Consider the following 15,144-nt stretch of genomic DNA (forward strand, 5'->3'; position numbering starts at 1 on the left):
GCAGGAAGATTTCTCATATTACCCGAATCAGGGGACAGGGCAATGTTGCTCTCATGCGGGAAAAACACATTACAGACCAATTTGTCCATTTTTTTATAAAGACTTATATAATACAGGCCCTTATGACACCATCACTCAAGATGACTTTTTTCAGGATGTAAGGATTTCACAAATGGCCCTTGAAACAACTGGACAGGTTAAATGCACCTATAGGAGTGGATGAAATGCAAGAAGCCATTAGAAAGCTTAAACTGGCTATGGGGCCAGAACTGTATAAAATTTTGAGGTACAGTATAATCCCATTATAATGGACTTCAAGGGACCTGGAAAAACAGTCCGTTATATCCAGAGTCCGTTATATCCAGAGTTGCATTTTTTAAAAACTTTAGGGCAACTTGAAACAACATAAATTGATGAACAACAGTCACTGCACAAGCATATCAGCAACATTAATAACAAAACTCAGCAAAATATTGGTATGGCACGAAATGATTGCAAGGCAGAACACTGTACTGGAAAGAAAAATATTCTGTCATTTTTTTCTGGACTGCATTTTGAAACTATATCACCGGCATGCCACGTGCATTGTAGGCAGAGCCTGCATGTCCGTTATAGCCGAATAAAACTACAGCTAAAAGCGGCTCTAGAGACCAAAATAGTTGTCCGGTATATCTAAAAGTCTGTTATATGCGAGTCCGCTATATCTGATGATTTTCTGTATGTTTATAATGGCGCTCGGCTGGGACCAGCGGACCTTGTTCGCTATATGCGAGGTTCCGTTATAAGCGAGTCTGGTATAATGGGATTATACTGTATCAGGTGGGCCCAGCATTGGCGGCTAAGTGCCAGGAGATCTGTGGTGAGTGAGACCTCCTTCTGAAGCATTGCAATGCTTGGATAGTAGTGTTGCCAAAGCCAGGAAGGGATCCTGAGCAAGTTGGCTCTTATAGGCCAATCTCACTCCTTAACCAAGATATAACATATAACTCAGCTGATAAAGAGCTTCAACAAAAATCAAGAAGCTGCAGTGAAAACAGAATATGGCAACACTGTGGGAGAGTGTGGTGCAGTGGTTAAAGCTACAGCCTCAGCACCCTGAGGTTGTGGGTTTAAACTCATGCTGCTCCTTGTGACCCTGGCCAAGTCACTTAATCCCCCCATTGCCCCAGATAGATTGTGAGCCCGCTGGGACAGACAGGGAAAAATGCTCGAGTTCCTGAATAAATTCATGTAAACCATTCTGAGCTTCCCTGGGAGAACGGTATAGAAAATTGAATAAATAAATAAAAATACATGGTGTCAGGCAAGGATGGCAACCTTTATGGTTGATACCTGTTCAACCTTTATGGCGAAGCCATCTTCAGAAAAGGAAATTTGGAAGAGCGAAATATAAACAACCTATGCTATTCAGATGATACAATGTTCATCACTGGCAGCAAAGAAGACATGCTGTATCTACTGAGACAAGTCAAAGACAAAAGTCATAACATGGAATTAGAACTGAACATAAAACAAAAGATCATGAACACGGAAAATGATGAAGATTTTGAGCTTGAAGGCGATACAAAAGATGTTGTGAAGGATTTCAATCTCCTGGTCTCTTTCGTAAACAATAAAGCAACTAGTAGGGAAAAAATACTCCACAGAATAGCACTGTGTCACTCTTCAGTGAAGGCTCTTGACAAAGTATTCAAAGGCAAGGAAATAACACTCCAAAATAAGATTAGACTTATCCACACACTCATTTTCTCAGTGGTCGATTACAGATGTAAAGCTAGACACTACGGACACAAGACAGAAAGAAGATTGACTCATTTGAGCTTTGGTGCTGGAGAAGGATTTTATGCATGCCGTGGACAGCTAGAAGAACTAACAAATTTATTCTGGAAGAGATCAAACTGGCTATGTGAAGCCCAAATGATGAAGTTACGACTGTCTTATTTTAGTCACGCTATCAGAAGAAAAAGATAATTGGAGATGACCATAATGTTTGGGAAGATTGAAGGAGCCAGGCAAAGAGGGAGACCTGCAATCAGATGGCTGGACAAGTTGAAAACAACCATGGGGATGACCTTACTGAACTAGTACAAAACCAATCTTTTTAGAAATGAAATTCATCAAGTTGCTAGGACTCGAACATGAGTCAACGGCACCTAACTATATTTTCTTATGATACATCTATTTGAACATAAGATTATCCTTACTGGGTCAGACCAATGGTCCATCGAGCCCAGTAGCCCGTTCTTGTGGTGGCCAATCCAGATCTCTAATTCCTGGCCAAAACCCAAAGAGTAGCAATATTCCATGCTACCAATCCAGGGCAATTAATGACCTCCCCCGTATCCCTCTCAATAACAGACTATGGACTTTTCCTCCATGAAATTGTCCAAACCTTTCTTAAAATCAGCTACGCTTTTCTGTCTTACAACAACCTGTTAGCTGCATGTCCTAGGATAAAGCACAGTTGCTTATCTGTAACAGGTGTTATCCCAGGACAAGCACGTAGCATATTCTCACGTATGGGTGACGTGACCGACGGAGCCCCAGTATGGACCACTTTAAGTCTTTAGAAAGTTCGCAATAGCCCGAATCGTGCAAGTGCCTTCCCGCCCAACGTAGGTCACGCGGTCCCTAAGTTTCTTAGTTTCCGCAGAGCTAAGAAGTCGCTAATCAACGGCTGTTGATATTTTTTTGCTGCCTTCCCGCTCACGCAGTTTATTTTCTGACTTTTCAGTCAGTATTTGATTTTATTTTCTTTTTTATTCTAGTAAAAAAACAAAAACAAACATTTCTACTTTTTCCCTTTCGCGGGTTTGGCCCAGCGGGGCCTGATCCACCCCCACAGCCTCGGACTTCGATTTTGCTGAGGCTGTTTTTCCCTCAATGTCCTGTCTTCAAACAAGTTTTAAAAAGTGCGGACGCTGTGTTCACCCTATTTCCATCACTGACTGCACCGCTGGTGTCTCCAGTGTCTGGGGCCAGAGCACAGTGGTAAATCTTGTACCCGTTGTTCTTCCCTCCAAAAGCGGACCCTTAAAAACCATCAGATCCAGCAACATCTTCTCTTCGGTATCGCTATGGAAGGTGAGTCAACACCAGTACCGACGTTGGGGTCCACATCTAAATTGACACCACAACATACGATGTCGATGGCGCCATCTTCGGTGTCGCATGTTCTGTGGGTAAGCCGGCTAAGAAGCCTTCCCCCACCCTTTTAGGTCCTCTGGTCAAAACGGCAATGAGGTAAGTCCTGTCGACCTCGAGGAGACCCAAAAAATGCTCGGCTCCGATTTCGGTGAGTGCCTCAACAATGGCCTCCTCATCGCCAGAGCACAGAGCCGCACCAAATGTACCAGCAAAAATGCCAGTGGTACCGGTGCACTCCCTTAAATAGCAAATTAAGGAATTGCTGCAGGAGGAGTTACGGTAACAGTTAAAACTTTTACTTCTCGTTATGGTGACACTGGCACTGACATTTCAGGAGTCTCCATCGGTGCCGCTTCACCTGCTTAAAGAACTGGTATCGGGGACAGCCCGGCACCGCTCTTCCTCTCAGGCATCTCCCGGGACGATATCATTCAAGTCAGGCAAGGCTTTGAAAAAAATGAAATATCTCAAGCCTTCGACACCCAGTGCTTAGCACCGACCTCCACCTACCCGAGATTCAGACCTGTGGGGTGATTCTGATCAAGAACTCCTTGTATTTGATTATGAGGTCTCTTCAGAAGAGGATTCACATTTTCCATCTTCTCAAGAGCCTACTCAAAAATCTGACAAATCATCTTTTTCCAGATTTTTAAAGGAAATGTCTGAGACCTTTTCTATCCCTCTTGAAGCTGACTCCAAGAAATCTAAGCAGTTTTTTAGATGCTGTAGATTATGACCAGATGCCCAAGGAGTTTCTGAAGCTGCCTCTCCACGACATCTTAAGAGAGACTTTTTACAAAAATTTAGAAACTCCTTTCGCCATCTCTGTGGCTCCTTGTAAGCTCAATTCACTTTATAGGGTGGTTCCCATACCACGGTTTGATAAATCTCAGCTTCCCCATGAATCCCTCCTGGTGGAGTCAACCCTGAAGAAGTCTACGGAGCTAGCGTCTGTGCCTCAGTACCTCCTGGCAGAGAGAGGGTAAAGCAATGGACTGTTTTGGCAAGACTGTTCCAGAATGCTATGCTGGCCAACCGGTCTGGCAACTATGCTTTTCATTTTTCTTTTTATTTAAAGCACCTAGTCAACCAAGTTGCCACTTTTCAAAAATATTTACCTGACCAAAAATTACCTTCTGTTCAGCATTTCATCTCTGACTTACTCCAGCTTCGTAAGTACATGGTCCACTCTATTTATGACACCTTTGAGCTTACCTCCTGTGCTGCAGCTATGTATGTAGCTATGCGGCGTCTTGCCTGGCTTCGAATGTCAGAGATTGATGTCAACCATCAAGATCGGTTAATTAATGCACCTTGTTTAGGGGATGAACTTTTTGGGGCTTCTTTGGACACGACCACCCAAAAGTTATCGGCTCATTAAGCAGATGGGATACTCTGATAAAGCCTAAGAAGAAGCCTCCACCTTCTCGTCCCTTCAGGCAATCTTCTTATCAGAGGCAGTTTACTACAAAGCCTATGACCTCAGCTCCTTCTCAACCCAGGAGACAGAGACAGCAGCAGCAACAACCGCGTCAGCAGCAGCAAAAACAACAGGCTGCACCTCAAAAAACTACTCAGCCTTTTTAACCTGTTTCTTTGGAGCATAGTCAATGTCACCATTTTACAGCCTTTACCTCAGCCCATCAGAGGACGTCTTCAGTTTTTCATAGGTCATTGGGAACTCATAACATTAGACCTCTGGGTCCTCAACATCATTCGTCAGAGTTACACTCTCAATTTTCACACCCTACTACCAAACCATCCGCCAAGAGAGTCTGTTTTGGACTCTGCACAGTCCTCCCTTCTTCTGCAGGAGGTTCAATCCCTTCTCCTACTGAATGCCATCGAGGAAGTTCCCCTCACTCAGTGGGATCAGGGATTCTACTCCCGTTACTTCTTAGTTCCCAAGAAGACCGGAGGACTGAGACTAGAGAATGACACGGGGAGCGATCCCCGCAGCGAACCGCTGCGTGGCTGCGGTTTGGCTGCGGGTTATGGTGACCTCATTAGCAAATCGCCGCAGACGCGGGGACAAATCCTTTCACCGACCGCAAAAACGGTGAATAGATTTGTCCCCGCAGGCCAATGTCCCCCCTTCTAGGAACCGCTATTTACCTGTGTTTCACTGTGCTCCTCATTTGTCAGATCAACCCTTCCTGCCAATAGAATCCGCCCCCCCCCCCCCGACGATCGCCCTCAGCCCTTCATGCCGACAGAACCAGCCCTCCCCAACGATCGCGGCAGGAGGGTACCCATCCCCTCCTGCCTACCCCAACAGCCCCCCCGACGATCGCGGCAGGAGGGTACCCATCCCCTCCTGCCTACCCCAACAGCCCCCCCGACGATCGCAGCAGGAGGATATCCAACCCCTCCTGCCAGCTCCCCAACAGCCCCCCTATGATCACTGGTAGGAGGGTGCCCAACCCCTCCTGCCGGCACCCCCAACGGCCCCCTATATCGCCAATAGGAGGGTGCCCAACCCCTCCTGCCGGACTCTCCCCCAACAAACCCCGCCATCCCGAAACACCACCCTTAGTCTTACTTTCCAAGTTGGACCGGACAGCTCCTCGCTCGTCTGGCCAGCAGGCCTGCCTCTGTCCAAATGAGGCAGGCCCGCCCCTCCCCTCCCCTGCCTAACCCACAGGATCCTAGGGCCTGATTGGCCCAAGCACCTAAGGCCCCTCCTATAGCGGGAGTGGCTTTAGGTGCCTAGACCAATCAGGCCCTAGGATCCTGTGGGTTGGGCAGGGTAGGGGCGGGCCCGCCTCATTTGGACGGAGGCAAGCCTGCTGGCCATACGTGTGAGGAGCCGTCCGGTCCAACTTGGAAAGTAAGACTAAGGGGGTTCCGGGGTGGGAGGGTTCGTTGGGGGGGGGTCCAGCAGGAGGGGTTGGGTACCCTCCTGCCGGCGATCTTAGGGGAGGCCATTGGGAGGACCGGCAGGAGGGGTTGGGTACCCTTCTGCTGCGATTGTCGGGAGGGCCGTTGGGGGGGTCTACAGGAGGGGTTGGGTGCCCTCCTGCCGTGATCGCTGGGGGGAGGGGAGACTTGCAGCCGTAGCCGCGGTCACTATGCTAATCACGGCAGGGAGATCTTTGCCGCGATTAGGTACAGCGGCCGCGTCTACTTACCATATAGGCTAACATTGTAAGCATTTAAAGTACATGTCGTGTTTGTTTTTGCATTGCTAGCCCCAGGGGTGGTGGAAGATTAGTGATTGAAAAACTGTATGAAAAATAACTATTTTAAATTTAGTGATCAAAATGTGTCAGTTTTGAGAATTTATATTAATTAATTTTTTCTCTGCGTGTTTTGTTTTTGTATAGTTATTAACTAATATTTAACTAAGTTTTAAAGTTTTAAAGAATGTTTCCTTTATACGTAAATAAAGAAAAGTGAATGGGATTGCAGTGGCGGTGATGGGGCGGTGAATGGGGTGGCAGTGGCGGTGACGGGGCGGTGAAGAGGATGGTGAGACGGTGACGGGGATGGTGAGACGGGGATGGGGCGGTGACGGGGATGGTGAGACGGGAACGGGGCGGTGACGGGGACCAATTTTTTCACCGTGTCATTCTCTAACTGAGACCCATCCTGGATCTCAGAGTTCTCAACAAATTTCTCATCAAGGAGAAATTCAGGATGCTATCCCTCACTCTGCTTTATCCTCTCCTCAATCAGAACAATTTGCTATGCTCCCTGGATCTCAAGGAAGCCTACACACATATCCCAATTCATCAGGCTTCCAGAAGGTATCTCTGTTTTCAAATCAATCGATGTCATTACCAATACAAGGTTCTTCCCTTTGGTCTGGCATCTTCTCCCAGAGTCTTCATGAAGTGCTTGATTGTATTGACTGCATCTCTCCGATCACAGGGCCTTCAAGTCTTTCCTTATCTGGACGACTGGTTGATCAAGGCTGTCTCATCTCAGGAAGTGGTCCAAGGAACATCTTAGACCATTTCTTTTCTCCAAGTTCTAGGATTCGAAGTCAACTTTCCCAAATCACATCTCATTCCGACTCAATGTCTGCAGTTCATTGGGGCAATTCTGGACACCACTCTCATGAGAGCGCTTCTTCCTCCAGATTGCCTTCAGGCTCTCATTCGTCTGTGTCAGCAATTGCTTCCTCTTCAATCCATCTCTGCAAGACACATGATGGTTCTTCTAGGCCACATGGCCTCAACTGTCCATTAACACCATTGGCAAGGTTGCATCTTTGCACTCCTCAGTGGCCCCTTGCTTCTCAGTGGTCTCTCACAACATAGTTGGTTCTGTGTAGGAACAGTGGGTGGGAATACTCGTTTGTGCAGCAGGCTGCTTTCAAAGGCTTTCAGAGGAACTCTGGGGAGTGATTGCCATTCTGCCTCCATTGAATAATGTCACTCATCAGTATGGGTATTTAGCTTGTCCTCAGAGAGCACCTGCTAGAAGTAACTTCATTTTCTTTTCCCAACTTAAGGGAAGGGGTAAAACGCGGACCTGACGGACCTCGCGGATCTAAACCCGCAAGTCCTTAAAAATCTGAGGTCCATGCCGCTTGTAGTTAAGTTTCTGGCTCTGACAGACCTCGGTGACAATTTAGCGCTGACAGATCTGTCTCAGCATAGGGAGGGAAAAGTATTAGGATCCATCAGCGCTACAATGTCATCGAAGTCTGTCAGAGCCGATTTACTGGGGCTGCAGGAAACCAGTTTAAAGGATTTGTTTTAGAGCCACTCCAGCACTAGTCTCTGGCTCCGACAGACCTCGGTGATATTTTAGCGCTGACGGATCCTAATACTTTTCCCTCCCTATGCTGAGACGGATCCGTCAATTGTCACCGAGGTTTGTCAGAGCCAGAAACTAACTACAAACGGCACGGACCTCAGATTTTTAAGGATGTGCGGGTTTAGATCCGCGAGGTCTGTCAGGTCCGTGAGGTCCGCATTTTACCCCTTCCCCCAACTTAATCCTAAATTACATCCTGCTCTGTATATTAGACATTTGACGAGCTTTCATTCTGTTCATTGCATTGACTGTGATGGAATATGTTACTTGTCTCCATTTAAGCATCAGCTGAAACAACATGTTTGTACAGAATAGATTTTTGATGGGCTGTTGTGACTTGGATTCTTCTGTAATTCTGTCTTTTTGTTATGTTGTTCTGTCTCTTTGTTATGTCTTTTTAAGAGTATGTGTGTACTCTTCGTATCCTGCCTTGGAATAAGGCAATTTAAACATTTTAATAAATGAAATGAAATCACATTGTTTTGTGTTCCCTATTATCTCTAATTCCTTATATCTTATCTTAATCTCTCATTTGCTTTTGTAAGGCTAAAAACGTAATTAGCTCTTAAGAAATAGTTTAAGAAATCCTTGGAGGGTAACCTGCTAATTACAACATTACAAAATAACCCAACATATAACTAGCAATCTTAGGGGAACTTGGTGTACATATTCCAACTCCTGTAGCAACTTAACAAAGAAATCACCAATAATAAGGTGCAGGAGTCAGTCCAGCACCAAGATGGGGGCTATCCAGTGTTTTGCACTGTCACATGTTTGATTATCTCCCAGTTGGTGAGAGATCTTATGTGGATGTGTTCGGTGCAAAGAGCTCCTAGCAGTCAAGGAACAGGTCCGATCTCTTAAGGATAAAATCTGTTTTACTACTTGGGATCTAGCTAAGTACTTGGGACCTGGGTTGGCCACTGTTAGAATCAGGATACTGGGTTTAATGAACCTTAGGTCTGTCCCAGTATGGCAATTCTTATGTTTTTATGTTAACCTCTATACTATCTTAACTGGATTTTACCCAAAGAGAGGGTATTTAAAGCCCACTTATTTTGTAAACTAATAGAAAGTCTTTGACTTTTAATTTTGAGTTCAGCTTGTCTTTTCTTGTAGATATATTTTCTCAGATGTCTGACTCCAGTGGTCTAATGGTGTTTACAAAATTTGATCAATTTTTAAGAGAGGTTTTAAAGCTTCCAACTACTGTCTTCGAGGGGCCTTCTTTTGGTTATTCTGACCATTCTGTACGTACCTGTTTTCCACAACAGGTAAGAATAACAGGGTGACTATTTTAAATGCACATTAACATGCTATCTGTTTCACAGTTGGATATACAGTATTACCGGTACCTCATTGTGATACACTGGGATCTGAGATTTAGAAGCCATTTATGTTTAAAGATTTAAAATAATTTTAAGAGAAAGGGGCAAGATGTTGGTTTTTTTTGTTGTTTTTTTTGATAAACTTCAGTAACCCCTTGTTATCAGCAGGTACCAACCCAGTTATTTATGTAATTCATTATCATGTTGAGTGTGAACAGCTCCCAAAGCAATGTTGCTAAAATTGTCTTTCAGAATTTTAAGATCTCCACTTGAGGTTTTTGATTAATTAAACTCAACAATCTTGAGTATACCAATATCCTTACTCCTAGAATAAGCCTGTAAAGCATACATGTCAGTCTCTGGTCCGTGGGGTACTGAAATTTGGCCCATCAGACAATTTCAATTTTCCATTAAAGCTGGCCCACCGGTATAAGCGCTGCATCATTTGTAGGTTCACGCCACATCATCTGTAGGTTCACGCGGCCTGCAGAGGATCGCTGGTCATCGGTAGTGATCCTAGCAGGCCACTGTAACCTCAGCTGCACGTTCCCTCTGGCATGGCCTCGCCCCTCCTCTGACGTACGGGACCGCACCAGAGGGAACAATCAGCTGAGGCTACGGCGGCCTGCTAGGATCACTACTGCTGACCAGCGATCCTCTGCAGGCCGCATTAACCTACAGATGATGCAGCATGAAACTGCAGTCAGGTGCTAAGTAGACCTGCAGCTGAGGAAAGGTATTTTGGTACTTTCCTAAAGGGAAGGAGAGAGATCAAGGAGGCCCATAAAGAAAGAATTGGTGTCTCAGATTCTATTTATAACTGTCTAGTTGCTGTAATTCTGCTCTGGAAGTGAGAATTATATAGACATAGAAATATCTTCCACTGCCCTGCTGATCCCCAGTGCTGGGAAGCTCTCATATACACACACTGCTGCATGAGGCAAGCAGAAGAAGAAATGAGCCCGGCGCTGCTCAATCCATCCCTCAGACTCCAGAAAAGAAAGGGAAGAAGAAAGAAGGAGACCCTGGCAATAATTTTATTTTCTGTTTTGTGATTACAATATGTCAGATTTGAAATGTGTATCCCGCCAGAGCTGGTGTTAGAGCATGAACTAGGACCTAAAAGAGAGAGGAAAACTCTTTTTTATTTATTTTGTTTACGTCACAGAGCCGGCGTGGGGTTGGAGAGGTTGTAACCCTATTCTTCTACTAAGATTAAGGGGTCCTTTTATTAAGGTTAGCGTACCTTAATAAAAGGACCCTTAATTATCTTTTAAAAAAAAAATTTGGCCCGTGACTTAGCCTTTTTTTCAGATTTTAGCCCCTTATGTGATTGAGTTTGACACCCCTGCTGTAAAGGTATAAAATTAGACATTATGGAGGTAATTCAGTAACTGGATACCCATATTTTCAGTGCCACTTATGCATGTGAATGTGCAGACTACCTTCCTCCTCCTTCTTTTGCATTCTGCTGGGGACATCAACCCCAATCCTGGTCCCCCCAACCAACTCCCACCCTACTCTTATGGTCCACCTTATTCCTATGGGCCATCCCACAATACCACCAACCTTATTTCTGTTCCTCTCCTCCCTGCCATTGTCTTGTGCCTTATGGAATGCCAGCTCCATTCCCAACAAGCTTGCCTACATACATGACCTCTTCATCTCTCGATCTCTCCACTTGCTTGCACTAACAGAGACCTTATGGCTATACCTCAGCTGCTGCCCTGTGTCATGGAAGCTACCTTTTCTCCCACACATCTTGCCTGGTTGGTCAAGGAGGAGGCGTGGGGCTACTACTCTCACCCTCTTGCAAATTTCAACTCCTTTTCCCACCACTATCTCAATGCTCTTTCTCATTTGAAGTTCATTCCATCTGTCTTTTTTCTCCCCTACCTCTCTGAGTAGCAGTCATCTACCGACTCCCCCTCCCCCCCGATATGTCCCACTCTTCCTTCCTCACCAACTTTGACTCCTGGCTCTCCTTCCTCAAGCCCTCATCCCCTTCTCTCGTCCTCGGTGACTTCAATATCCATGTCGATAACCCCTCCAATACCTTCACCTCTAAGTTTCTTACCCTAACATCCTCATACAATCTCCTGTTGTGCGCCACCACCCCTACACACCAGAAAGGATACTGCCTAGACCTAATTCTTTCCTGCAATACCACCCTTCCCCTCTCTGCCCATCACCTGTTAACATTGACTATTCATTACCCTACCCCCCTGATCTGGCCAGTTGCTACCAACACATTCAAGAACTTTCAGGATATTGACCTCCACTACTATCTCTTCCGTCTCCTCAACTACTATATCACACAAGACTATCAACGAAGCCGTCCTCTCTTATAATACCCTTGCTCCTCCAATCTCACGTCTTGTTAGGTGTGCCAAACCCCAACCCTGGCTCACCCCTCACATCAGCTACCTGCGCTCATGTGCCCGTTACGCTGAACATCTTTGGCTTAAATCTCATGCACATGCCAGCTTCATATACTTCAAATTCATGCTGACATCATTCCAGTCTGCTCTCTCGCTGGCCAAACAAGAATACTATATCTACTTAACTACTTCTCTTGGCTCCAATCCTCTCCATCGCTTTACCACACTAAATTCCCTACTCAAAGCACCCTCACTCTCTTCAATTTCTCCCCAGACAATGGCAGAGGTTTTTCTACAATAAGATTAAGAACATTCACCTTGATTTCTCTACCAGGCTGCTTCCCCCTCCCCTCCCTCCATCTACTAACCTCCCCTCAATACCTGCCACCCTCTCCTCTTTCTCTGAGATCACTGAGGAGGAAACCACACATCTCTCATTCTCCAAACCCTCTACCTGCTCCTCCGATCCGATTCCCACTCACTTACTCAGTGATATCTCGCCCTATGACATCCCTTTTTTTTTAATTCTTTATTCTTTTTCAAGCTTACATCAAGTGCACAAAAAGAACAACATGAAATACTATCATATAACACTTGAACATCATACATTATATTCTTAATATGTAAATTAATTAAAAACCCTCCCCCTCCCATCTTTCTATATAATTATTAAAACTATCATATTCCTTCAAAATTTCAATTTCGCTACATCTTATCTTCCAATCCCCCCACCCCCCTATGTATATTATCAAAGAAAAATGATGCCTATTCACTACAAAAATCAACCATCGGTCTCCATATCTTTAAAAAAAATTTATAACTTCCTTTCTGTATTGCAATTGCTCTTTCCATCTTGTAAATATGACACAGGGAATTCCACCAAAACGTATAATTGAGATTACTATAATTTTTCCAGTTGTTAGTAATATGTTGCATAGCAACACCCGTCATTATCATCAAAAGCTTATTGTTATGTGCTCATAATTGACTTTTTTTCCTCATAGACATACCGAACAGAACAGTATCATATGATATTTTCACATGATTTTCCAATAAGCAATTTATTTGAGACCAAATTGAATTCCAAAAATTCCTAATGCAGGGGCAATAAAAAATTAGATGATCCAATGTCCCCACTTCTAGATTATAGTGCCAGCATCTATTAGATTTAGAGCTATCCAACTTTTGTAAACGAACTGGGGTCCAAAAAGATCTATGTAATAAAAAGAACCAAGTTTGTCTCATAGATGTCTCATAGACATCCCTCCTATCTATCCAATTCTCAACCTATCACTCTCCACTGCAATTGTCCCTGATGCCTTCAAACATGCCATAGTCACACCCCTACTCAAGAAACCCTCACTGGACCCCACGTGCCCCTCCAACTATTGCCCCATCTCCCTCCTTCCCTTCTTATCCATGTTACTTGAATGTGCTGTTCACCGCCCTTGCTTGGACTTCCTCTCATCCCATGCTAATCTGGATCCGCTTTAGTCAGGCTTCTGCCTACGGCATTCCGTGATAACTGCCCTTATTAAAGTTTTCAATGACCTGTTCTTGGCCAGATCCAAAGGTCTCTAATCTATCCTCATCCTTCTCGATCTGTCTGCCACCTTTGATACTGTTAATCATCGACTGCTTCTTAATATGCTGTCCTTGTTGAGACTCCAGGGTTCTGCCCTCTCCTGGTTTTCTTCCTATCTCTCCCATCGTACCTTCAGTATATGCAATGTTGGTTCCTCCTCCACAGCCTTCCCACTATCGATTGGTGTATCTCAAGGCTCTGTCCTGGGATCACTCCTTTTCTCAATTTACACTTCCTCATTTGGAGCACTGATCTCCTTCCACAGCTTCCAGTATCTCCTCTTATGCCGATGACTCCCTGATCTACCTCTCTGCGCCAGGTATCTCTACTGAAACCCAGACCAGAGTTTCAACCTGCCTGTCCGACATTGCTACCTGGATGTCTCACCACCATCAAAAATTGAATATAGCTAAAACAGAGCTGCTCATCTTCCTGCTTAAACCCACCTTTCTGCTTCCCTTGTTCTCAGTCTCTGTGGACAACACTTTAATCCTTCCTGTTTTGACTGCTCATAATCTCGGGGTCATCTTTGACTCCTCTCTCTTCTTCACTGCCTAGATACAATATATTGCTAAAACCTGCCGCTTCGTCCTCTATAATATTACCAAAATCTGACCTTTCCTCTCTGAGCACACTACAAAAACACTTATCCACGCCCTCATCAATTCTTGCTTAGACTAGAAACATAGAAAAAGACGGCAGATAAGGGCCGCGGCCCATCTAGTCTTGCCACCCCAATGACCCTCCCCTATTTATCTCTGTGCAGAGATCCCACGTGACGATCCCATTTCTTCTTAAAATCAGGCACGCTGCTTGCCTCGATCACCTGAAGTGGAAGTCTATTCCAGCGATCAACCACTCTTTCGGTGAAAAAGTATTTCCTGGTGTCGCCGTGCAATTTCCCGCCCCTGATTTTCCATGGATGTCCTCTTGTCGCCGTCGGACCTTTGAAAAAGAAGATATCTTCTTCTACCTCGATACGGCCCGTGAGGTATTTGAACGTCTCGATCATGTCTCCCCTCTCTCTGCGTTCCTCGAGTGAGTATAGCCGTAATTTATCCAGCCGTTCCTCGTACGGGAGATCCTTGAGTCCCGAGACCATCCCGGTGGCCATTCGCAGAACTGACTCAAGCCTCAGTGCATCCTTGCGGTAATGAGGCCTCCAGAATTGTACACAGTATTCCAGATGAGGCCTCACCATGGATCTATACAATGGCATAATGACTTCAGGCTTGCGGCTGATGAAACTCCTACGTATACATCCTATGATCTGCCTAGCCTTAGATGAAGCCCGCTCCACTTGATTGGCAGCCTTCATGTCTTCACTGATGATTACCCCCAAGTCCCGTTCTGCAACAGTCCTTGCTAGGATCTCACCATTTAGGGTGTAAGTCTCGCATGGATTTTGACTGCCAAGGTGCATGACTTTGCATTTCTTGGCATTGAAGCTCAGTTGCCAGGTCCTAGACCATTGCTCCAATAGGAGTAGGTCGTGTTTCATATTGTCCGTTGTGCTCTTGCTTGTTATGTTACACAGTTTGGCGTCATCGGCGAATAACGTTATTTTATCGCGAAGCCCCTCAGTCAAGTCTCTTATAAAGATATTGAAAAGGATTGGGCCCAAGACCGAGCCCTGCGGCACAACGCTGATCACTGCCGTCGTTACAGAGGGGATGCCGTTTATCACAACCCTCTGAAGCCTACCACCAAGCCAGTCCCCAACCCATTTAGTCAAAGTGTCACCTAATCCTATAGAACTCATTTTGCACAATAACCTGCGGTGGGGGACACTATCAAATGCTTTGCTGAAGTCCAAGTATACAATGTCCAAGGACTCTCCAACATCGAGCTTCCCCGTCACCCAGTCAAAGAAGCTGATCAAGTTGGATTGGCAGGATTTCCCCTTGGTAAATCCATGCTGACGGGGATCCCGCAG

At 45.3% G+C, this 15,144-nt stretch overlaps 1 protein-coding gene across 11 annotated transcripts in view; it reads left to right on the forward strand.

The window, feature by feature from the left end:
- The window catches only part of DTNB (dystrobrevin beta), a 420,990-nt gene that overhangs the window by 91,302 nt on the left and 314,544 nt on the right, over nt 1-15,144 (forward strand). For all 11 annotated transcript variants that reach the window (XR_004538818.1, XR_004538816.1, XR_004538817.1 and 8 more), the window contains one exon: nt 9,034-9,188. Coding sequence is in view for 8 of the 11 variants with exons in the window: in XM_033938256.1 (XP_033794147.1) it covers nt 9,034-9,188 (155 nt within the window). In the remaining 3 variants the exon portion in view is untranslated. The remainder of the gene's footprint in view (nt 1-9,033; nt 9,189-15,144) is intronic.

This window comes from Geotrypetes seraphini, chromosome 3 (assembly GCF_902459505.1).
Source record: "Geotrypetes seraphini chromosome 3, aGeoSer1.1, whole genome shotgun sequence".
NCBI classification, from domain to species: domain Eukaryota; kingdom Metazoa; phylum Chordata; class Amphibia; order Gymnophiona; family Dermophiidae; genus Geotrypetes; species Geotrypetes seraphini.